General features: G+C 43.9%; 1 protein-coding gene across 2 annotated transcripts in view; it reads left to right on the forward strand.

Moving 5' to 3' along the window:
- The window catches only part of ABCA1 (ATP binding cassette subfamily A member 1), a 135328-nt gene that overhangs the window by 19524 nt on the left and 90274 nt on the right, over positions 1 to 25530 (forward strand). For both annotated transcript variants that reach the window (XM_004423291.3, XM_014782041.2), the window contains exons 3-5: positions 10675 to 10768; positions 14553 to 14694; positions 15999 to 16117. In XM_004423291.3, the coding sequence (XP_004423348.2) occupies positions 10675 to 10768; positions 14553 to 14694; positions 15999 to 16117 (355 nt within the window). The remainder of the gene's footprint in view (positions 1 to 10674; positions 10769 to 14552; positions 14695 to 15998; positions 16118 to 25530) is intronic.

Genomic DNA, 25530 nt, shown 5'->3' on the forward strand with positions numbered 1-25530 from the left:
TTGAGTTGGGGATTGGAGGAGGGAGGAAAGGGAGTCTTGTTGGTTTTCTCAAAGTGATTATATGAATCTGGCCCTGGTGGACACAGGACTGTGCGGTCCTGATATGGCCCTATCGCTTATCATAGAGGGCAGATTTGCAGCCAGGCAGAAATGTTAGCTTTGGTTTGTGGTAGTGTCCAGGCATGAGTTCTGACCTTGGGACTCTGGCACAGAATTGCCCCTGACCATCCCACTTTTTCCTTTTGCTGCAGTCCTGGGGGCCACCTGGCCCCCCAAGAGCATCTAATGGGCCCCCATATTTCTGGGAGGAGGGAATGAAGTGAGTTAATGACCCAGCTCTTAGAGATCAGAGACTTGATATCTTAGTTCAGTGTGGACTCTCTCCTTTCAGCTTTGATGGCAAGCATGGAGGAATATAAAACTGAGGTTTGTTTTATTTCTGTGGACAGTTCTAAGCCATTCACTTTCCAGATGGGACAGTAGTTCTTTGAGCAGTCCTGAGAAGATCATCTTTAATGTACAGGTGAATGTATTTTTCCACAGAGGAAGGTGGGGGATGGTGAACTCCTTGAAGCTCAGACATCAGCTTTTGCTTCTCTATCTCAGAACACTCTTAGAAATCCCGTCTAGTCTCCTGGGTTTAACTGCACCTCTCTGCAGTTGGCTTCTAAATCTCTGTTTCCTGCCCTGCCTTTTATTCCTGAATTCTAAGCCTACATCTCTATTTGGCTATCTTAACAAAGCTTAACATGTCTATAACCAAAATGGTCATCTTTCTTAGACTCGAAGAGCTATCAGGGACCTTGGAGAGAATTTAATTCAGTGTTTCTCAAATTAGAATAATGCTTAGATCTTCTTTAAAAGCACAAAAATGTCAAGGTCCCCTTGTGTTCACTAAATTTCTTTTTTACTTTAATGTTACTTAAGTATGTGCATATGTGAAACTAGAGATAAACCTCTTATACTTATAGTCTGTTATACAACCATATGAGCCATACATACTTACAAATTAAATGCAAACAAAATTGCAAAACCAATACAATTCAAATTAACACCGTAATATAGTAAGACAGCTGACATTGGTTAGCTGAAACCAAATAAGTAGTAATGTGAATATAGTTGTGAATGTTGTAGTGCTGATCTTTTGAGCTCGGACAGTCTATATGACTATGTGCTAACGGTTCGATTCTGCAACCATTTTTCCAATGACCTTCATTTGATGTCATTTGGCTTTCATTTGGTCCAATCTCATCATTCATAAATCGCATCTGCATCTGTTCCTTTCTCATTAGTCAGCTACAATTATATTGGTGCCAACATAATCACAAACACAAATATAAACTTAGGTTTTGAAATCTTGTGCCAGAACTTGGTTAGAAAGTAGGCATTTAGAAAGTCCGGATATGTTCAGTCAAGTTTGTTTAGGTGACCATTGAAATGAAAACACATAATGTTTAAAATTTTCAGAGAACTCATATATAATCCCACATGAATATATATGTATATATTCTAGTTTGAGAAACACTGATTTTTTTTAGCCCCTCATGTTACAAGTGGAGACCTGAATCCCCAGGTCACTAGTGAGAGGGTAGGAACTAGAATCTATATATCTTATCTGTCTTGGTAATAATAATAGTAACAGTAAAATATAACATAATATTATGTAATGTAATAAAAGCAAACACTTAGAATGAGCTTCCATGTGCTGGGCACTAAAGTGGGTTATTAACTAGATTAATCCTTTTAAGACCCCATGAAGTACTGTTATTTCCTTGTGTTGGGGAACTTGTGTTATTGTATTATTTCCTTGTGCTGGGGAATGTGAAGCACAGAGAGAGTTGAAGTAATTTGTCTGAGGTCCACACTGCTAGTCAGGAACACATGTGGGGTTCAGATCTAGATAATCCAGAGTTGGTACTCTAAACCACTATGTCAAATTGCTTTTCTGTAGTATCCTTATTTTTTCTATCCTCAGTCTCAAAATCTTGAAGTTTCTGACCTCTTCCTTGCCTTTGCCCCTGCCTCCTATGGCAGTTCCCAGGTCCTATATGTTCATCTCCTATCCTCATTTCTTAGCTCTGTGTGGTCCAGCTCCCCTGCCTCTTCTCATCCTGGTGGCAGCGGCCTACGTGATGGGAAACTGTCTCTGCCATGATGTGTCCATTAGCCAGTGACTAGTGGAAAGAACTGTATCATCTTAGCAGTGAAAGGAGGTCTCAAGGGTAGTCCAGTCCATACCTTTCATTTTACAGATGAGAAAACCGAGGCACAAAGCAGGGAAGGGATTTCCCCAAGCTCAGCCAAGGGATCAGGAGCACAGGGTCCTGGAACAGGAGGTGGGGTTGGGCCATTCAGGCTGTGCAGTCTCCACTGGTCTTGAGCGTGTTGCTTCTTGCTCAGTATAGCTTATGAGTTTGAAAAGAGTTAGGGTTAGAGAGATAGACAGACTTAGTCAAAGGCAGTTTGTAGCCTTGTGGCAGAGTTCTTGTTGGAGGAGGAAGTGGGAACACAGCATCCTAACACAAAAGGGCTTTTCTAGATAATCCACCACTGCCTGTGAGCTTGTCCTTGTTACCCCCCTTCCTGATTTCTGAAGGAAATGTATTTTGCTGAACCAGAAAGGAACATGGTTTATTTCAGGTCACAGATGCTTAGACTATCAGAGCTGGAAAGATCTGGCCTGTTCCCTGTACAGTTGGTGGAACTGGCATTTGGAGTAGGGGGCAGGGGTCCAGAGTGGGTCAGTCACGGAAGTAGCACCAGAACCAATTACTTGGTGGCCCTCCAGGCACAGGCCCTTGTTAGCAGGCTTTGCTTTATCTTCACTAAAGGTTTAATGTCCCTGGATCTTAAGTTCTGACTGGTAGCTACTTCCCAATCCACCTGGCTTGCATTTCTAGATTATATTGTTTAAACATTGGAACCCATTAAGGGTTTTGCTGCCACCTTGTTAGCTTGCATAGTCAGAACCAGTCCTGCCCATTAGACAGGGGAAGAAGTTAGCAGCTCCGTGATAGTTGTTGCCCACAGTGTATAGAAAATCATTGCTTGTTTCTCTTCTTCTGAGATCTGGAGTGTACACACTAGACCCCAGAGCCTGGCAGCTGGGATATGCTTAATAAGTATTTGCTGAATGAGTGATAAATGTGTTAAAGGGGCCATTAGTTTGCAGTCTCAAGGAGGCTCCCCTGCTAGAGGGGCCTGCGTGCTGCTGCCAGGAAGAATAGAAAGAATGTGTAAAAGCTGGGAGCCGAACAGTACACCTCAGAGCAACCTTGTTGAAAGGCAGCCGTTTGCCCTTTCGCTCAGTGGCTTTGTTTGCTAGTGAATCCTGGGGACCTCTTTCTTGTGCCCCCATTGTGCAGACTCATGGGGACATCAGCCAGGAGTAGCTTCCCGCTATTGCTGTCGAGCAAAGAATGCATTGAAATTGAGTTGTGGAAGTTGGGTGCAAAGCTCAGTTTGGGTCCAAAGTAACGGTTAACTTGTGTGGGTGGCGGTGATTCAGCACAAACAGGGCTTGGGACAGGAAGGGCAAGGGGCTTCAGAGTCCTCAGGATCCTCATCCAGTTTCAGGCTGAGCCAGAGGCCAAGGTCCCCGTGGAACAGATGGGACCGAGTGTGGCCATATGGCTTCTCTTTTTTTGCCTTTCCTATTAATTTTTTCAATTAGATCTGACTAGCCATGTGGCTGAGAAAATAGCTAATTCTAATTTTTGCATAAATTAGAGTATCAGTATTTGAGCATTGTTTAATGACAAGGAATAAGCTATCAAATAAATAAAAATTAAAACTCCTCATTTAAGAGCCATTAGAGAATTTTTACAGGGTAGATGAAACTCTCCACATCCCCTCTTCACTTTCAGTATCACCTGACACATTTCTTCTCTGTCCTTAGTCCTGGCCTGGCAGGGATGGTTCAAATCCAGAGAATAATTCTATTTATTATCTAATTCCAATTCAATTCTAATTCCAGCTTGACCACTATATGCCTCAATGGCTTAGAGAAACTCATTTCTCCTGAGTTTTAGTTTCCCCTTCTACGGAATGAAGAAAGTTAGAACAAATAGCCATTTATTATTTCATTTGGGTAAGTATTTATTGAGCATCTACTGCATGTGGGGCAATGTGCTGGGTGTACGGTAGTGAAGCAGACAGACACGATCCCTGCCCTCATAGAGCTTACGGTTCAGGGAGGGAAGCAGCTATGAAACACATTATCACATAGGTAAAAATATGATAATATAATAACAAACTGTGTTAAGTGTTATGAAGAAAAAAACCCAGACAAACTGTGGTACTATTAGACACTATCAGGCTGTGGTTAGGGACTTAATTTAGAATGGAAGGTCATGACATTTAAGCCGAGAGTCCTGAAGTTCAAGCAGCATTTGGCCAGGGGGAAGATCAGGAGCTCAGAGATCGGGGCCACTGTATTCCCAGCAGAGAGACTAAGGGTGTGAAGGCTGTGCAGCCAACACGTGTACCTGAGTCGAGGAACAGAAAAGCCAGTGGCACTGGTGGAGTGAATGAAGACTGGCTGGGGATGAGCTGGGAGTCAGCAGGACCACATCATGCAGGACCCTGGAGCTGGGGAAGAGCAACTGGATTTTATTTTGTGTGCAGAAGGAGTCCCTGAGTTAGATAAGTCATAATTACTGGGGTCAGATTGTGTGGCCCTTGGCACTGAGGGGATTTGAGTGACAATAGCCCAAGGAGACAGCTGTAATCATTACATACATATATACCATTTTATGCTCTGTTTTCTTCTTTCATTTAACCTTAATTGGTGTGTATGTTCCCATATTTCCAAATAATCTTCGTATTTATAATAATGAATCTTGACATGTAGGCTGCATTTTGTAGTTTTGGAAGTACTTTTATATCCATTATCGTCTTGATTTTCACAGCAATTCTGAGAGGTATGCATTACACTTTCTGTTTCACGGGTCAAGAAAGTATTGTAAGTTAGTAAGTTAGTCAGAGGAGAGGCTGGATCTTTTGGCCCCAAATCTGCCATGGGATGATGCTATTGACGTTTCTGGTAGCTTTACAGTAATCCAACGATGCTGTTTTTATTTTATAAGTCCATACCCTGCGGCCAACATTTAGATGTTTCCAGTATTTGCTGTTATAAATAAACTACTATAAAAATTTTGTATATCTAGCCTTTTCTTACTTTTGTGTTATTTCCTTAGACCAAAATCTCAGGAGTGGGATTATAAGGTCAAAGAGGAATGGCCCCTGAAGTGTATGATCCGATGTCCTTCCAAAGGATCAAACCAACTTAAAAAGCCACCATCAATACATGAGGCTTTATAGTTCTGGGAGGGCAAGCGTGGTTTTAAAAATTGTTTCCCCCCCCCAGCATTTCTCTGATTTGATCATAACGATTCTTTAATTTTCCAAGACCTAATTGAGGTGTATGGTATCAAGAATGGGTCTAAAATGAATTTTTCTTCATTTATGTCATGTCATCCCAGCAGCTTTTGTCAAACAGTGATTCTTTTTCTAGTTATGTTTGGAACATTTATTAAAATCTTCTCTGTGTAGAGGGCTATCTTGGGGTTATTCATTTGGTCATGTGATAAATATTTTTTATTTTGATGCTGATACAGCCCAGAACGTGCTATTACTTTGATGAATGTTCTGATATCTTGTGGATCTCATTGTCTCACACTTCCTTTTTGCCTCTCAGAATATTGTTTGATATTTTCATCTATTTCTTTTTCCCATTGAATCTTACTACCTTATCAAGTTCTAAAAAGTATTCTATCACTATTTTAATGCCCCAGGGACGTTTGGTAAGGTCTGCAGATATTTTTTGGTTGTCACAATCCTGGGCAGGGGTGGTTGGTGCTGTTGATGGGTAGAGGTCAGGGATACGGTAAACATCCTACAATTCATAGGAGGGCCCCTCACAACAGTTATATGGCCCAAAATGTCAATAGTGCTGCTGTAAAGAAACCCTGCTCTAAATGCTTGCTCATATTATCCCCATGTTATAGCTGAGGAATTACGAGGTGGAAAGTGCAAGGTGATGCTTTGGTGCTCCCCAGAGCAGGTCAGTGTAGCAATTCACTTAAATACCAGAATTATTATTTTAATACCCAACACTGAGAAAAAGCTTCTGAGTTTTTGACTTTGGTGAGAAACACCTTTTGAAAACAGTGTTCCTCTCCATCTCCCCCACCTCATGGGGGAGGAGGTGTGGAGGTGAGCGGGTAGGTACCAAAGTAAGATTAGAAGAGTTTCTAGAGGAGTTTCTAGCAGTAGAGCATCAGTCTTACTTCCAAGCTGTTTGTGAGGGCCTCTGTGAAGGAAAAGTGCTAAGCTTAGAGATGGGGGAGAAATCTGATTTGAATAATGAATGGAGCCAGAATGGCATTCCTGGCAGAAGTCAAGTTACGTTTCTAGAGGGAGGCTATTAGGAAAAGAAATACCTAGAAGATTCCCCTGAGTTTGGAAGTGAATTCTATGTTCAATGACAGAAATAATTTTAGAGGTAGCAAGTAAAAGGGCTCAGATTGAATTTTGTCTCTCATGAGTTCTCTGGGTGGTGTGAGCTTTGGAGACAGTCTCTTGATTCATTCATACATGTTAGTGTCTCAGCTCAGCAAGGCCTTTGAAAGATCAAGAGTCTAGATACTCTGGTAATAGAGCAGGGAGTGTAAGGAGGTTGGGGTGCATAGTGGCCAAGAGCGGGGACCCTTGAGTCACACTGGCTTTGAATTCTGGTTCTGCCATTTACCAAGCTTGTATCCTTGGGCAATTTATTAACTCTTTGAGCCTCAGTTTCCTCATTTGCAAAATGGGTATTATAATAGTACTAATGGGTTTTTTGAAGATTAAATGAGTTAATATACGTAAAGTAGTTAGAATACTGATACATAGTAAGACATGTTTAAGTGTTAGCCGTTATTATTATTACCAGTCTTTTTCTTACCTCTTTCCCTAATCTGCTTACACCCACTGGCTTCAGTTGCTGAATATGATTTGTAAGATTTTCTTTGTGCCCTTTGCTATCAGTGCCATGGGGAAGATCCATTCATTTTTTTCAACGAGTCAACATATTTTGAGCATCTGCTGCTCTGCAGGGTCCTGGATGTGGGGGCTGCAGGAATGTCCAGGAGCATAAGGCTTGATTCGTTGGGTCAGATCAGTGCTCAGGAGGGCTGGTGAGTGCTAGACTCCTCCTAAATGGCCATCCTAAAAGGTATATGTCGCACCCACGGCTCTGTAAGAGGCAGCATGGGTGCAAAAGCACATGGGGTCAGTAGATCTGGGTTCAAATGCTGGTGCACTCTCTTACCAGGCTATGGCTCATAACCTGTCCCAACCATAGTTTCTTCACTTCTAAAATGGTAGTGATACAACCTGCCTCACAGAGTTGCATAAAAATCCCTGGTACACAGTAGGTGCTCCGTGTTGGCTGTAACTATTATGAATCTACAGGCCACAAGTTCATTTTGCCTCTATGGAACCTGTTGATGTTTTTTGACCACGGCACCTTTTTTGACCACGGCACCTCGTGGGGTCGTTTCCCACCTGGGCCACTTGCTGTGTCAAATAGAATTTCATATGGTCTCCGGAGTTGGACAGAACTAGCCACTAATCTCAACCCTGCCACTGACTATCTCTGTGGCTTCCCCTTCCTTGAGCTTTAGCTGTGCCACATATAAAATGGAGACAATGATGGTTCCTACATCACAGGATTGTTCAGAGGATTAATATTGTAAGTGATTTTATTTAGCTGTAAGCTTGGAATGCATACAATTTTGTGTTCTGCATTTTTCATTTAATATTACATGGTTAGTAGTGTCATGACAAACATTGTTGTCATGACTGCATAGTATATTGTCTAGTAGGTGTACCATAATTTAATCATTTCCCTATTGCTGTGTAATTAAGTTGTTTCCAGGGCCGGCCCCGTGGCTTAGTGGTTAAGTGAGCGCGCTCCACTGCTGGCGACCCGGGTTCGGATCCCGGGCTCGCACCGACGCGCTGCTTCTCTGGCCATGCTGAGGCCGCGTCCCACATACAGCAACTAGAAGGATGTGCAGCTACGACACACAACTATCTACTGGGGCTTTGGGGGGAAAAATAAATAAATAAAATCTTAAAAAAAAAAAAAAAGTTGTTTCCAATATTTTGCAATTATAGTGTTTCAATGAATGAATAACTTCATGCATATAGCTTTTTGATATTTTAGATTTAGTTCTGTAGGATGTATTCTTGAGTATATTACTTGGTCAAATGGGATAAACATATCTTTTGAATACATATGGCCAAATTGCTTTCCCAAAGGGCTCAACTGATTTATATTTCCATCTTCATTATTCTATAAACTTCAGTTCATTCTCTTACTCAACACACATTTTTTAAGCCCTTATCATGTGGCTTAATGAGAAGAAGGTGACACTAAGGGAGAAGCTCCTATATAAATAGGGCCCCTGCTGTGCCAAGTGCTGTTAAAGGCTCAGAGTATCCTGGAGCTCCAGTGAGGGACATCCAACTCAGCTGATAGAAGAGGTCTTTTGAAAGCTTGGAGCTTTCAGTGTGTGTTGCCTCTTTGGGGTTATTTACAGAAATATTTAGCAAGACCAGCCCTGTCTTTGGTCTTGGAGACCCCATGACAGCATGCTTTCTTCCAAAGAGGGACCCATTTGTCTTTTCTTTTCCTGGTGTGCTATCTGTAGCAAACTATTCTTCATAGTTATATGGTAACAGTAGTTTTTTTGTTCCCTTAGAGAAGTAATACATGCTCATTATGGAAAATTTAGGAAGCAGAGGGAAGTATTGAAAAAATCACCCATGTTCTTATCACCCTAGGACATCCACTATCATCCTTGTATTTCCTTCCAAAAAGATTTAAAAAAGAGTTTAATGTGGAACCGTATCAGAGGTCTTTGGAAATTAAAAACAGATTACTTAAAATACCAAAAATCCAACAGCAAATAATAAACAAAAAACCAAAAACAATTTGAAGCACCAGCAATAGCAGAAAGGTCGAATTAATTATGATCTATTCACAGAGTGGAATATCAAGTTGCCATTAAAATCCATATTTCAAGAGAATATTTTATGGCGTGGGAAACACTCCCAGTATGATGTTAAATGAAAAAGAAAAATACAAAAGTATATGTACTATATAATCTCAATTTTGTAGAGAAAAGATATCATTTATGTATGCATAGAAAAAAAGACAAAAAATATTAACAGAGAACCATTGTTAGCTCAATTTACTAGGGAAGTACGATTAAGGGTAATTTATATTTACCTTTTGTTACTTTTTTGCATTTTTTTTAATTTCAGATTTTCCACAATAAAATTATATAGACTGGGGCCAGCCCGATGGCGCAGCGGTTAAGCGCACGTGCTCTGCTTCGGCGGCCCGGGGTCCGCAGGTTCAGATCCCGGGTGCACACCAACACACCGCTTGTCAAGCCATGCTGTGGCAGCATTCCATATAAAGTAGAGGAAGATGGGATGTCAGCCCAGGGCCAATCTTCCTCGGCAAAAAGACGAGGATTGGCATCGGGTGTTAGCTTAGGGCTGATCATCCTCCTAAAATAAAATATATATAGACTTGAGGATCAAGAAAAACATTCTGTTTAATGCAAAAGGGGGCTTTCATAGTAGTCTTCTCTTGGCTTCATGGCTCTGAAACCACAGTTGTAATTACTCTTAACCACAAGACCCCATGACTCTTCTGGGCTCTTTGGTGTTCATCCTAATTAGAATGTCGGAGTCTAGAAATGAAAGAGGTGAGAGACTTCAGGCAGTGTGACTAGTTGTCTGAACACACTGGTTCAATTAAATTATGTCTAATGATTTCCATCCTGACTCTGTGCTTATTTATCCCTGGTAACTCATTGATATAGGGTTGTCTTTTAGAGAAACCTCATTGCTTTAACCAGTGGATCATGCTTACTTACAAGTTTAATAATCTTCTAACCCATTGGAGAAGATGGTGACCAGACATTGATGGATGAGAAGAACTTTGCACTTTTTCCAGTCTTGGGTGCACACAGGTTCATATGGAACCATGTGTGTGAATTTCCACTGTCCTTTGGAGTCCTCTTCTCTGCCCCATGGGGCAACTTCGTGTGCATTTAAAGGGGCAGAGGTGGTGTGTATTTAGCACAGCAGGTTGCCCTGGCCCTCTCCTTTCGTCATTACGTACCTGATACCACACTAAGGCTAGGAATGCAGAGATGACTCAGATCCAGTGCTTGTCTTCAGGATGCTCATATTGCAGTGAGGAAGCTAGTGACAGAAACACATGATTTCAGGGGCTTAAGGAAAATGCTATGGGAGGAGTGTGCAGGGGTCTCTGTGGCAGCACAGGAGAAGCGCTTCTAACTCAGCCTGAGATTTTAGTAGAGGAAATCATGCCTGCTTGAATCTTGAAGAATGAGTCGAAGTGAGCCAGATGAAGCAGGGTGGGAAGCAGTTTCCCTTTCTTAAGGAAAACAGAGGTATGGAATAATATGTTGTAAGGTGAGAAATGCAAACAATTCAGTGTTATTAAAGCTTAGAGAGTGGTGGGAGAGGCTGGAGAAGTTGATCAATTATTTAATTAAGTTTCCTGTGGATTTCCCAAAGCCCAGAAGCGTTAGGTATCCATGTTATATTTTAAATTCACAGTGCTTTGTCTTATTTTCCACTCAGTGTCAGCTGTTGCTGGAAGTTGCCTGGCCTCTGTTTATCTTCCTGATCCTCATCTCTGTTCGGCTGAGCTACCCACCCTATGAACAACATGAATGTGAGTATCTGAGCATCCTGCCGGAGACTCACCACTGCAAGTGAAATCCAGGCAATGGGCATGGGCTAAGTTTAACCTTTCCAAGAGGCTATCTTTAGGAAACAGCACAAATGGTTTGGAACAGAAAAGCTAGGCTTCCAATTTTTTGATAAGGCATGAACTCAGGAAACTATTTTCAGTTCTAGTGAATGGTGATAATAGTAATTATTATAATAGCCAACATCTGTTTCATACATTTTAAATCATGAAAGTAAAATAGCCTTACTGATAGTTCAGAAAGTGGTGATTAAAAAAGCCCTCTAAGGCAATGCCTTACACTACTATCATCCGGTCCCTGTCAGTCTCTTTCATATGCGTTATGTCTTTATTACACAGTTGCAAATCCTGGAACATATCATTTTAAGCAGCATTTGTGTAGAACTTTTCAGATTGATTAGTATCATTTCATTTGATTCTCATAACAACCTTGTATAATAGACTTTATTATTGTTATCATTTGCTTTAATTTCTTGATAAGTAGATTGGGGCTCAGAGAAGTACAGGGACTTGTCTGAGGTCACATGTCTAAGTGACGGAGATGAAATAAAGCTCAGGTCCTCTGACTCTCAAGCGTGTGTTTTGATGTTGGCCTTCACAGTGAGCGTAGAAAATACAGTAGTGGCTAAGAACACAAGCTGTAGATGTCAGGTTACCTGGGTTTGAATCCTGGCTTCAACACTTACTAGGTATATCACCTTGGGCCCGTGACTTAGCTTCTCTACCTGACTTTCCTCATTTCTATAAAAGGGAAATAATAGAATACCTACCCCACACGGTTGTCGTGAGTGTTATCCCACATTCACAGTCTTTCTCTCTTGGCTGGGCTTGCTGGATGGATTGACACTGCAGAAATGTCCCAGTTGAAAAGAACCTCCCATTTGTGTGGGATCTTCACCTGGGACCTCTGCTCCATTGCCCCAGTGACTTTTCTCACCATTAACCAGTTCTACCCACACCCCGCCAGCCCCGTAGGCTTGCAGGATGGGGCCAGGGTCATCTTTTAATGTGTTCTTGGTCTGGCCCCATCTCTCTCACAGCACACCATGGCAGTTATTTCCCTTCTAATTTGCTAGTACACGTTCTACATATTCAAGTTTAAAAAAAACCCACAAAACCTCGAGAACATTCTACTAGACATGATTTTTTGATTTCTCCAAAAAAGAAAGGAGCATAAAATGAAATACACACTAAATATGTGGGCCTGGGAGGTAATTTTGCTTTCTCTTTTGGAACCCCAAAGATTGATGAGCAAATACACATTTAATTTTGTTTAAGCGTTACCCTAAGCCTCACTGAAGTACACGTTTTAGTGAAAACTCAGCTTTTTTGTCTGCTAGGCTATCCTCTCTTTGGAATGATCTCAAGCAAGCAAGATGGTGTAGTGGAAATAGCGCAGACTTTGGCATCAGACAAATTGGGATTGGTTTGGATCCTAGCTCTGCCACTTGCTGAAGTTGTGATCTTGGGCAAGTTGTTGCATTTTAACCCAGATCCCTCTGAATCTGGACCATAGATTCTCAGAGATATTGTGAAATTCCTGTACCTATAGAAGGCAAATGAGACTTTTGCCCTCCATCTATGCACTTTTTACAACCTTACCCCCCATTCTCACCACCTTCTAGGGACCTAGCTGGAAGGGCAGAGAGCTAAGGTGAAACTTGCAGAGGTATCTTGTCTCTGTGGTGTATAATTCTTCCCCATAAATCTTTCCCAGTTTGACCCAGAGCCATCAAGGTCCTAATCACTTCTGTGGGTCTTGGGAGTCCATTATGTTATTTGATTGGCATCCTGTGCACCCAACACCAAGTCCTCATCCTGCTTTTGTTTGCAAATCGGATGGGACACAACATATGGGGAAGGGTCTTTGCTTCACCCACCAAGGAGTAGCCTGAAACACCTTCACTTTCCATTGCCCTGTGCTGCCTGGAGCAACACTACCCTGTCCTTGGTGCCAATATCTCCAGGAGGTTAAAAGGGAGAATCCCTTGGTCCTTCGAGTATTTGGTTGGGTCACATAAATCTCCCCTGAATGAGGAGCTGCTGACTTAGGCAAGGGACCTTGTTTGATTTTCCTTGAACTATTAACAGGGAGATAAGGAGGTGGTTAACTGAGTAAATGTTCAACAGGCCAGAGTCCCTGAAGGGGGTGGCCACAAGGATCAGATCTTGTTACATCCTTGCTCTGGATATTTCCTCTCTGGTTGGAATATGGATAGAAGAAAAGGACAGATAGAAGGACCCCAATATTGAAATGCAAAGTATAGCAAGTCCTGGCTGTGGGTTAACTTCCAAGGAGACTCTCTCTCATCACATTTGCATGAAAATAGTAAGATGAATAAAACAGGGTTCCCACTTTGGAGGAAGATGGTAGCTCTGAGATGGAAGGAGTGTTCCAGCTGGACACTATTGTACTATTGCAGGCTCACCACACAGGGCCTCAATAACCCCGACAGGCCTATTCATTGAGCCTGTACCCTGTGCCAGGCACTCTGCTACATGCTTTGCCTGTAAGAGCTCATATAACACTCACTGCAGCTCTGTGAAGTAGATCGTAATTTTATCACTATTTTACAGATGAGGAAACTGAGGGTTAGGAGGTTCAGTGACTTGGCCAAAGTCACTGCTTAGCAAGTTGCAGAGACTGGATTTGAATCCTAGTTGGTCTGACCCCAAAGCCTGTGAAGATACATGGCTCTTTGCCACCTAGAGCCATGGTTCTTAATGGTTGTTAACTCTTTTGGGGTCACAGATAACCCTGAGCATATGATGAAAGCTGGAGCCATGGCCTTCTGTCCAGAGGAATTCACACATGCTTGGTCCTCAGGTTAAGAGCCTCTGGTTCCAGGACACATTTATCTTGATCTTCATAAGCAGCATCCATGGCTGACTGCCACAAAGCAAACTGTGCCTTTCACGCCTACAACCAGCCCAAATGCACCCCATCTTGCTGTTTGTAAGAAGCTCCTCCATATTGAAGGGAAGAGAGTGAGGAGATGACCTATTGGATGGAGCTCACTGTTTTAATGAGTGACAAAACAGCAACAACAACGAATGTCACTTCACAGATGACATCTCACCCCAAGTCAAGCATGTTTAGTAGGTGCCTTTGAAGAGCTTGTGAGCTGGCAGAGGAGGTGAAACTAACATACATTTGGCCGACAGAGGACAGTACCAGAGGGGATTGAGAAGAGCTAGAGTATGAAGGAGGCCACAGGTGTAAGGGAAGGAGCGTGGGTTGGGATCACAGAAGTGTGGGTTCTATCCCAGTCCTGCCCACTGACTCCCTGAGTGTTCTTCATCAGCCACTTTATCTTGCCGTAGTTTCCTCCTTAGGGTGTGAGGGAATTTGATGAATTCATCCCCAGGGCCCCTCTATGTCTCTGAAAGGTGAGGCAAGTGATGGAAGATGAGCTAAGGATGACCAAGTACTTGCTGGATGCCAGACACTTTCTGTCTATGGGCTAATCTGCCCTTCTGGTCACTTTCCCAAGGTTGGTGTCATGAATCCCATTCAGAATGTCAAGTAGATTAAGAACCGCTATCTGATGCCAAGTTTCCAACTAAGGGTCAGATTAGTCCAGAGGTGGCAGGTCTCTGGGATGTGGGGAATGGGGCAGACAGATTTGAGATGGAGCAGTGTGTGGGTGGAACAAAAAGAGATGGACAGGACTTCCTATCAAGTCCCCAAATCACTTCAAAGAATGAATGTTTCTCTTTGTGTTTTTCTTCTCTTCAATTTCAACAGGCCACTTTCCAAACAAAGCCATGCCCTCTGCAGGAACGCTTCCTTGGGTTCAGGGGATTATCTGTAATGCCAATAACCCCTGTTTCCGTTATCCGACTCCTGGTGAGGCTCCCGGGGTTGTTGGAAACTTTAACAAATCCATGTAAGTACCAGATCAGATTTTCCTTCCCAGACTTGTCAGTTAATACTTTTCTTTCCCTTCTCAACCTCTGGAGAATTTCGAATGGCTGGATTTGATTGAAGTTGCTTTTGTAAGTGTTTGTGTGATAAAGTCTGCAAAATGAGGGCAGGGAGAATTGCCGCCAGGATTTCAGACTGGGAGCTTATGTGGGTGCATTTTAGGTGTAACAATTGTAGCTAAAATTTGTGTGGTTGGGGCTGTTCCTTCAAAAACTGACTAAGTTGGGCAGGGAGACACAGCATGTCAGCTCTATCCTTTAATGAGTCCACTCTTGTATCAAACATTTACTGTGCATCTGAAATGGCTGGTCTAGGAGCTGGTGGGAGGGGTGCAAAGATGTGCAGAGGGAGGGGCCTGCCCTCAGAAGCTCACAGCCAAGGCTGGGAGAGTTTGGTCCTCTCTGCTCTCAGATCCCCTCTCTTCCTCTCTCGTTGCCCTATCATACTGCAGCATCTTGCTGCCTGCAGGTCTTTCTCTTCCCTGGGCGTGAGCTCCCTGAGGGCCAGGATGCTGCTTTCTTCACTTCTGTATTCCTGGCTCCATGCTTTAACACCAGACGTTAGCGTGGCTTAATAAGTGTTTGCCGAATGAGCCATTGAAGATTCTTGCAATTCACAGAACCATGGCTTGAGTTAGAATGGATTAAGAACTGTAGGAGAGGTATCAAGACAGTTCTGAGGAAGCTGCAGCCGGGGTGGGCAGGGCCGTGTTATACTGTTCATGGACCTTAGTCTTTGTAGCTTTCATGGACCCCTTCTTCTATGCAAAAATATTAAAAATTTTATTTTATAACTGTGTTGGTCTAAAGATGAATGTAATCTAGGCTGGATTCACTGTCATGTACAGTCATTCTGAATTTCGTTTTTTATTCTGATTTTAAAAGAAATTAAAATTTTTTGTGGACCCCTAAGAGTATCCTGGGCCCTAGGCACTGTGCCCACTGTGTGTCATGGATAAGTCGGCCCTGGGGGCGTGTGTTTGTGTGTTTGTGAGGGAGGGCTTCCTGGAGAGGAGGCACATGGTCTGGGCCATGAAGGGTGGTAAGATTTGCTTGTGTGGACACGTGGGAAAGGACATTTGGGGCAGGGATGGTGGGTGGGTGGTTGGAGCACAGGGTATCAGTGGAGCTGGGTGTGGGATGCAGTAGGAGTGGGCCAGGGCCTGGCAACCAGGCTGGGGCTTGTGCACCTGGCAGGTACTTTCTTTAAGCCAGAGAGTCAGCCAGCCTAACCAGGGCTTTTCTGCTTTTCTTGCACCCCCTACAGTGTGTCTCGCCTCTTCTCAGATGCTCGGCGGCTTCTTTTATACAGCCAGAAAGACACCAGCATGAAGGACATAGGCAAAGTTCTGAGAACGTTACGGCAGATCAAGCGTTCCAGCTCAAGTAAGCGAAAGCCTTCTGCATATTGGTTCCTAATTGGAAACTGACCTGCGCCAGGGAGATAGCAGCCCGGTGGCCTGACGCTTATTCCTGTTAGCTCTTCCCTACGGGGTTTCCTCCTCAGTGGCTGGGCTGTAAGGCCTCTCTGCAGGAGGTGCCTGAGAAGAAACTAGGAAGACAAGGAGGGTGCTGGCCTCCTCTGGGGAGACAGAAGACAAATCCCCTGAGTGAAATAGCACAGGCTTGGCGTTAGGACCGTTAGGGGTGCAGGTTCCTGCCCACTTCACTTATTTGGGCTTGGCCATATGGTTGCAGTGAATGGGCAAATTTATAGACAGGGGATACATCTGTGCATATAAGAGCAATTAAAGTTGCAACTTGATATGGATAAGTGAAAGTTAAGCATTTATTTCTAAAAGGAAAATGCAGTTTATCTTCCCTCTAGTCATTTGATTTAGTCTGATGGGCGGTTGAACTCTGATCTTTAAAAAGCGAAATCTTTCTCTCGGATCTGGTAAGTGCCCAGACAGTTTATTGCATGCCATTGAGAAAGTGTTTGAGATGCTGGCAGTTTGCTGACTGAGGCATTGGCTAGAAGTCATGGAACAGCCTCCTAGGCTGTGGCCTACCAAGAGGGCAAGGGGCCGTGGGAGCAGTCAGCTGGGTGCAGGCAATGATCACGTGCATGATCTGTAGAGAATTTAAAAGCAGTAACGAAGCCACCTAAAAGTCGGTCTGCTTTTTATTATCACCAGGCACTGATGGTTCTAAACAACGGCAGTGATAAATGACCCCCATCATGGGCCAGCTGCTGCCACTGCTCCAGGAAAGTACTTGTCACTCAGTTTGGTGTTTCAGGAGGGCTGGGGTGGGCCAGCTTTTGCTGAAAGGCCTCCCAGTTTGTGATCCACTTGCTGAAAGAAGAAATGGTATAAAGTGCTAGAGTTTAAACCAGACTTGGATTGGAGCTTTTTCTTGGGGAGCCAGAACTGTGCATTTCCTGAGTAGGAAAGAAGGCAGTGGGCAGTGTGGGACCTGATGACAAAGGGAGGCAAAGTAGGGTGGCACGGAGGCGGTGTCACTTCACATCAGATGTGTGACTGTGCTTAGGCTCCTGAGTCAGCTTCGAGGAGCTCCCAGATGGACCACTCCTGGCTGCACAGCCAGGCCATCTGGATGCTGTTCCCTTGCCTGTAGGTTCCTGGTCCTGCACACATGTGTGCCCCAGTGCAGGACACAGAGAGGTAGCAGCCCCCAATCACAGCATCAGTCCTTCCTCATCTACTGGAGGGCCCTTGTCTGGTAGAGCAGAGGCAGAGCTAGGGTTATTTCTTCTACTACAGAAAGACAGTGTGGCCCAGAGGAAAGAGTGCTAGGGTATCTTATTTGCTAGATTTGTGACTTGTGAATAAGTCATTTAGGCCCTTTTGGACCACTCTTTTCATCTGTAAAATGAGGACAATAGGAGAATCTATCTCATAGGATTTTTGTCAGGAATAAATGAGATAAAACATTTAATTGCTTAAAAACAGCATCTGGCACATAGGAAGCACTTAGTGAATATGAGCTGTGATTACTTTGGAGTGGTGATATCTTGGCCAAGCCATTTAAACTCTCTGAGCCTTAATTTCTTATGCTTTAGAATAATAGGTAAGTTAGTTTTGCAAAGTAAAATGTAAACCCTGAAACAGTGTTCTGAGCACTGTATTTCTGTTAATGCAATCTGAGATTGCGTTAGGCTCTTTGGCATCCGCGTCACACTGTTGACTCATATTCCATGTGCCGTCAACCAAAATTGCGGATTCTTTTAAATATACAATATTGCAAGTTGCTTGTTCTCCATTTCTTAATGGTGCTGTTGGCTTATTGAACCTAAAGGGAAAGTATCTCTCTCTTTTCTGTTTTGCAGTTTTAGATTCCCCATGTCATCTTGTCCTACCAAAACCATTTTAGATTCTGATTTTGCTATGTACTATATTTGCTGCTGCTTGTTGTTTCCTGTCATGTAGGAATTTGATAAATAGCTCTCTTTCTTCTCATTCAAGCCATTGGTGACTGTGGGACCGAAGCTTGAGGTTTGGATCAGTCCACTGGAGACTAACAACCCCTTTGAGACATGACCACTCAGGCTCTTAAAGATCCACCAACCTATGTTGTCATCAGTGCTGGGCCACTGGGCTCCTGCTCCTGTGATCTAGGTGGAGGACTTGTTCTTTCCTTCAGCTTGCATGTGCTAAATCCATTGGACTATCCACCGAAAATTTGTGGATATGGGAGTCTCTCCTCAAATACTCTCTTCTAGTACCATGGTTTCCTGGGCTGAAGCTTCATTTTATTTCCACCTATTGGACAAGACCTTAGAGGCCATTTAGTTCATTCATAGATAAATAGATTGATTGATTCAATTGTTCAGCCAATATTTATTGAACACCTCATATGGGAAAACCACTGTTCTAGGTGCTGGGACACAGAGATGTACAGAACAAATTTGGCCCCTGTCCATGTGGAACATCTGTTCTAGAAAAGAATCTGATCCAGAAGGGAGGAGTGACTTTCCCAAGTTTGCCCAGCCACCAGAGGGATATTCTGGGAATGGAACACAGCTGAACCTCTGCTGCTCCATGCAGTTCTTTCTACAGTGCTATCTTGTGCTATTCTATTAATCTTCCAACTGAGAAGACCTCCACTTTTAAGAATTAAGTCATAGACAAGTCTAATTATCCTTGAAAGCCTCCTAGTGAGAACCCCATGTAGGAAGGCTTACAGAGGGGTCTTACCCAATTTTCTCATCACTGGAACTTTTTGGACATTTTATTATTTTCTTCCTAAACCTACAAACATCCAGGTTGTAGGTTGAGTAGTAGCTAAATTAATGTTTTGGGAGCCAGTGTGAGGTGCATTTTTTCTTGATAAGTCCCTATCGTTATTGCAACCCAATGGAAATATAAAAATTGCACAACTTCTCAGAAACTCTAGAAAAAGTGACAGGTCTAGATTCTGTCTCTGTGAGTTGCAGACTGGCAAGGAGGAGTGTTTCTCTGAATGAGTTTTGTGTGGTATCTGAGATGATTTCAGGCAGTACACAGATGACAACTTTTAATTTTAACCCATATCAAATTGGAATTTCACTGGTATTAGTGCTTAGGAAGATGATAAATAGGAAAAAATTAAAGTTAATTTAAAGAAGACGTTGTTTTGTGTGGATATGGTAAAACTTGTGCGAGTAGTTTGTAAGTGATTGAAGACTGGAAAACGGTGATGTAAGAGAAAGAGTTTTGGGCTTTGTATTAAGATTCCTTTTTGGGGGGCTGGCCCAGGGGCGTAGTTCACGCACTCCGCTTCAGAGGGGTTCACAGGTTTGGATCCTGGGCGCAGACCTACGCAACACCTATCAAGCCATGCTGTGGCAGCGTCCCACGTATAAAGTAGAGCAGGATGGACACGGATGTTAGCCCAGGGCCAGTCTTCCTCAGCAAAAAGAGGAGGATTGGCAACAGATGTTAGCTCAGGGCTAATCTTCCTCACCAAATAAAATAAAATAAAAGATTCATTTTTGGGGAGTGATGTCACCAAGATAGTGATATAGGTCGTTCCTGATTTCACTCCCCCTCACAGGAAGATTCATTTTGGGAATAAATTCAGGCACTATCCCTCATTAAGTGTGAACCTTTGGCACGTTTTGATTCTCTCTGACCCTCAGTTTACCTGAAAAATGGAAGTTAGCTGCCCCAAGTGTTGTTGAGCAGTAAATCAGATGACGTCCGTGGATGACTGAGCAGGGTCATAGCACATAGTTGACATGCCAGAAATCTGAGTTGGTTTTATCTCCCCTTCTCTTCCTGGCTAACTTTTTGGCCTTTGCCAATTTGTTCAACCTCTCTGGGCCTTAACTGTCCTTGCCTCAAAATTGGGACTTTGGCAAAACAACCTGAAAATGTTTCATCTTGGAAACTTGGTCAGTACTTGGATGGGGGATTATCTGGGACTAATTGGTGATGTAGGCCTCCCTGAGACTGTAGCCCCTTGAGGGCGGGACTGGACCTTGTTCATGGCTTTATCCCAAGCATCAGCACAGTAGCAGGCACATGGTATACAGTCAGTGAATCTTTCTGGAATAAAGGTGAGAGAAAATATGCGCCTTTTCTCCTTCACAGAGTATTTTTTTTTGGTGAGGAAGATTGGCCCTGAGCTAACATCCGTTGCCAATTTTCCTTTTTTTGCTTGAGGAAGATTGGTCCTGAGCTAACATCTGTGCCAGTCTTCCTCTATTTTGTATGTGGGTCACTGCCACATCATGGCTTTGTGAGTGGTATAGGTCCACGCCTGGGATCTGAAACCACAAACATCAGCCGCTGAAGTGGAGCGCACTGAACTTAACCACTACAGCACTGGGCTGGCCCCCACAGAGTATTTTAAGGGTCAAGTGAATGTGCTTTGAAAAGTATAAAAGCCCAGCCCATGTAATTGCAGAGTTGATTCCCTTGTGTGAACCCAAGTTAACAGAGCTCTAAATTAGTAACAAGGACAAAAGTTCTAGTAAGAGTCTTGGCTTTCTTTCTTCCACAAGGTTTACCTTCCAGAATGTTACTGGAAGGGCTGCCATGGACCCAGAAGCCTGAAGTGGATTTACTGAGAGCTAAAAAAGTTTCACTTTCACAGTCCCCTTCCAAGTCTCTGGTAGGGAGCTCAGCAGTCAAAAATTGCCAAAATTGGATTTTCAAAAAATATTCCTTTTCTTAAAGAGAGCCCCTCAAATTGTGTCAGCTTCAGTCCTCACAAACCTGCATCTGCCTGAGCCAGAGGCACTGGGGAGCCAGGAAAAGCTGCCTCCTCCCTCAGCCTTATGCTTCGCCCGGCCTGGCAGCCTCTCTCACCACTCCAGCCCACCTGCCCTCTCTTTGGTGAATCTGGCATTTCAGATGGAGTGACCAGCAGGCTGGTCAGAACTAAGGCCGCCCAGATGGGGCTGGTGCTGCTCACATCAGGACTGGGCTGAAAAAGGAGATGTTCCTTTGCTCTCTTCTTTGTCTTTACTGCTTATTTCCTTTTCAGCTACTTAAATGCATTGCTGAGTGATACCAGGCTCATTAGTCTGCTTCCTGCTGAACATTTCTGCTCAGACATCCACTTTGCCCCAGGGCCATGCTCCGCTCTCAAATCTTGGAATCTCAACTGCACACGCTCCTTCGTCTCTAGGTAGCACCACGGGCCCAGGCCTCTCTTGGGTTTGTACCACATATAGTGGTCAGGGCTTACTGTTTGGCTGGAAGTTGGGAAGTAGATATCCCGGAGCTGAGGCTTCTTGCCTTCCTGGGGTATGCCATCCTCACATACCCTATAAGAAGTTCCCAACTCCTCACTGTCCCCCATTCCCACAGTTAGCTAGACTCTTGTACACTGCTGCACCACAAGACTGCACCCCCAGCCTCACCATTGCTTATGCTGGCCCAGGGACAATTCCTAGGCTTGTGGGGATCTCATCTTTATCAGCTGTGGCCTGGCCCAGTGGACAGGGCTTTGGGTTCAGTGGTGGCTGGATGCCAGGTCCTCAATCTCCCCTGTTCATGGGACTCAGCAACTTCCATCCTCAGCCAAGATCTTAGCTCTCCAGGTGTCTGGTCCTGTCCCAAGTTATAGCCACACCAATGCCCTTTAACAGAAGACCAGTAGGTGCTCTGTGGGACTTCAGAAGATCATTTTTTGGACCTGCTGAATTGGGCCAGGGCACGTAAGTGGGGCAGTTGAGGGATGGCTTTCAGGCTTTACTGAGGGCTGCCAACTCACACATTTCTGGGGATGCCATGTACACCCCTGTGAATGGCACTGCCCATGAGAATTGTGTTCCCTGAAGTTGAGTAGTGAACAACCTATGTGGCTGTGTGCCATGGCCTGAGTACCTTATCTCAGCTTCCCTAGTGAGAACTAGGGTTACAACTGGCCTCCCACAGCCCTTGATTCAGGGGCTTCTGAAATGCCTTCTCTCCAGCATGCAGAGCTCTCTGAAGCTTATGAGAACTTTGCCAGGAAAGAACAAGGAAGAACTTTGGGCATTTGGTCAGTGGGCTGGAGATGTCCCTTTGGAAGACATCCCCCATTGTTGAGGTCACAGGTGGGAAAGGGGAAGGACTGGAGGAGAGATCCAGAGCAGCTCTGTGTGCATCCAGATGTCCTGACTTGGGTCTTGAGCTTCTCCATCCCTTCGGCTAGATTTTTGTGTATCAGTGGCATGGCTGTCATTTTCTGTGTATTCATGGTACAAATCTGATTTGTTTGGCATTTTTCATGTGGCTCTGACCCAGACTTTTGTGAAATAAGTCCTGAAGGTTATGCTGGACTTTATGCTTAGGAAAAGGGAAAAGGGACCCTTAGGGAAAAGGGTCAGAACTTTCAGGCTGTTGGATTTCCTGGTAATACTGAAAACTCACTGTATGGACCTTTGAGTCTGCTTTGATCTCTGTAAGTCAAAAAGACAAGACCCCCAGAGGGCAGGGCAGGCTTTAGTGACATGGCAAGGTGGTTGGCTGTGGCGGGGAGTTGAGGGAAGAGGATGTAAAATTATCATCTTGTGACATCCACTGGACAGTACAATTTAGTGTTAAGAGAACAGCCTTGGCAGCCAGACTGCCTTGGTTCAAATCTTGGCTCTCCTGCTTCCCAGCTGTGTGAACTTGGATACTTCTGTAACATCTGTGTGTCTCAGTTTCCTCAAAATGGAGGTAATAATCTTCTCTTAGAGATGTCTTGTGGGGAATAAATGAGCTAATAAGGGTAAGCATTTGGTATGGTATCTGGCACATCGTAAGTACCAGGCTTGTGTTGTAGTTCACTGTACAACCATCATGTGAGGTAGGGAATTTTGTTCCTTTTTATCCATATGAAGGAGCTGAAGTTCAGAGAGGCTCAGTAACTTGCCTAAAGAAGCACAGCTGGCAAGGGGCAGGAATAGGACTAGAACTCCAGTCTTTCATACTCTGCTGTCAGTTCATCCTAAAGAGAGCAGCCCAGGGTAGCCAGAAACTTCCCCAAGGTGATAGGATACTAGGCATAGATGGGCTGGGATCAGAAAGGAGACGAGGGCTTCCGAGAGAAATGCCAGAAATGTCTAAGTGGAGACAACAGACTTCCTCCATTTCCTGGCTTCATAGGTATCAGGCACGGGTGGAACATTCCTTAAGGCCCATCTAGAAAGAACATCCTGTGACTCACAGCCACTTCTCCTTCCCTGCCCGAACCCCCTCCTTCCATTTGGGCAGCTGCTGAAGTTGAAGTTGCAGCCCCAAACTTTGTTTTCTGTCCTTGTGGTCCCCCATGTGTCATCTTGTTCGGAGATCAGATGACATATGTGTCAACGTTATGTCATCAAACTGGAAATTCCTTGAAATCTTGGGGTGATTGCAGTTCACGTTCTCTATGCTCTTATCAAAAGTTCTGATTTAGGGCCTTAGAATTTCATAATTGGAAAGTTTTCTCAGACCTGTCAAAGCTAGGCTGTGTCCCAGAGCCCAGGCTGTTGGTTTCCATCCAGGGTGGGGGCCTGGCCCCAGCAGGGCTATAATCGGGGGGACGCAATGCTGTACTGCTGTGTTGAAATATTGCTTGCACTAAATCAAATCAAAGGTCAACTTTGCCCAGACAAGAATAGAAAACACAATTGTACTCAATTACAGGACAGCATGTACCCCACAATATCAGACTGCCTTTAAAAACTTTGGGTTGTTAACGTCAAGAACACTGTTTTATGTCTCTTGCTTTTCCAGCATGAGATTTTTTTACCTTGTGGGTGGCAAAGAGCAATTTGGGAATCCAGTTTGTTTCTCACTGAAAGCTTCCCATTTCTAGCCCTCTCATCACTGTTGCATTGAGGCACAAAAGGGCAAGCTTAGGGTGACACTTTGTCCAGCAGACTAAGTTGAACCAGTAATGATGCCATTTTAGATTTTAATATATTGTTATATTCAAGGCTTATAACAGCTCCACCAGATTAGTATTATCATTCCCATTTTATTGATCAGGAAGCTGAGGCTCGAAAAGGTTCTTTCTGTTGCCCAAGGTCACAGATTAAAGTTGTGAATTGAATCCAGGTCTGTCTGATGCAAGTCTCAGCATCTTTCCACCATAGTGTGCTGCCATGTTGCCTTATTCCAATACCAGGAAGCATGGGTGGCATCACCAGCTTTACTTAAAAGAGTAAAACCATTATTTAATTCCAATGTAGTGGAAGAGCCACAACTTTGTAGTTGGAGCTGATTTGGTTCAAATTTACCACTTGTTCTTTGACCTTGAGCAGGATATTAACTTCTCTGGGTCTGTCACCTCATTTGAAAAATGGGAATAATAATACCTTTCTGGTAAGCTTGTTTTAGGGATTCTAGAAAATAATACATGTGATGTGTCTGATGCTCGTAAATGTGAATCACTTTCCTCTGCCCACAAGGCACTACCGTGTCTCTTAATACATTTTATTAATTTTAAAAGTAAGAAAAAATTAAGCAATTTATACATTTTATGTATTGATAATGCTTCCTTAGTCCAGGCCTAGAAACGTTCTCTTCTCAGCCCCTAACTCATAAACTCATCTTCTTTTCCTTTCCTTTGTTCCTCGGCTTCTCAGGGCCCTGCAGGCTGGTTCTAATCCCACGTCGTGTGGTGCTAGGAGCATCCGGTCTCGTTTTCAATGAGAGACCAGCTCCTCAGTGAGGACTGAATGCCTCAAACTCTCTTTTCTTTCTTCCCAGCTCTTTTTCTCTCTGCTCTTTCTGTTTGATTCAGTCTTTCCTTTTTCTGGATTCTGTGTTTCATCGTCTTGACTTCTTACCTTCTCTTTGTTCCTTGCCTTTTCTGGGCGTCCTCTCCCACCTTTCTGGCCTTCACAAAGGGTTCTCCGTGCAGGGATGTATCAGCCATTTTCTTGCTTTGTGTAATATTGGCTCCTTGTCTCTTCCTTTCTTTCTCTTCAGGTCCAGAACTCATTTGGGCCAATGCTGCCTCCAGGAGTTACCTTTCCTTTCCTTCTGGGCTTCCAGAGCCAGCCCAACTGTGCCTGCCACGCCCTTTGCATCAGGAGAGCTCCTGGCCAGTGTGAACAGGCCACTCTTTCCCTCTTGGGGTCACAGTCTCCACTGGCTCTTTGGGGACCTGGTTACCATTCAGCTTCTTATCAGCTGATGTCAGTCCTCATTCCGGGGGCTACCAACAGCCTCTCCCACCTTGCCCACTTCTCAGTAAGACATAGGTATGTTATTGTCTTAGTAGATCTCTCTGTCCATCCCCCGATTCAATGATGACTGATTCTGGAGTGGCAGAGACGGCTGGAGGCTCACAACTCTGCTCACCATCTCCTCTTGGAAGGCAAGGGCAAGGATCATGTCTTTATACAACATCTCTTTTGTTACAGGCTCCTGCTTTCAAGGAGCACT

The sequence above is a fragment of the Ceratotherium simum genome, chromosome 29, assembly GCF_057802395.1.
Source record: "Ceratotherium simum simum isolate JZ-2026a chromosome 29, ASM5780239v1, whole genome shotgun sequence".
Taxonomy (NCBI): Eukaryota; Metazoa; Chordata; class Mammalia; order Perissodactyla; family Rhinocerotidae; genus Ceratotherium; species Ceratotherium simum.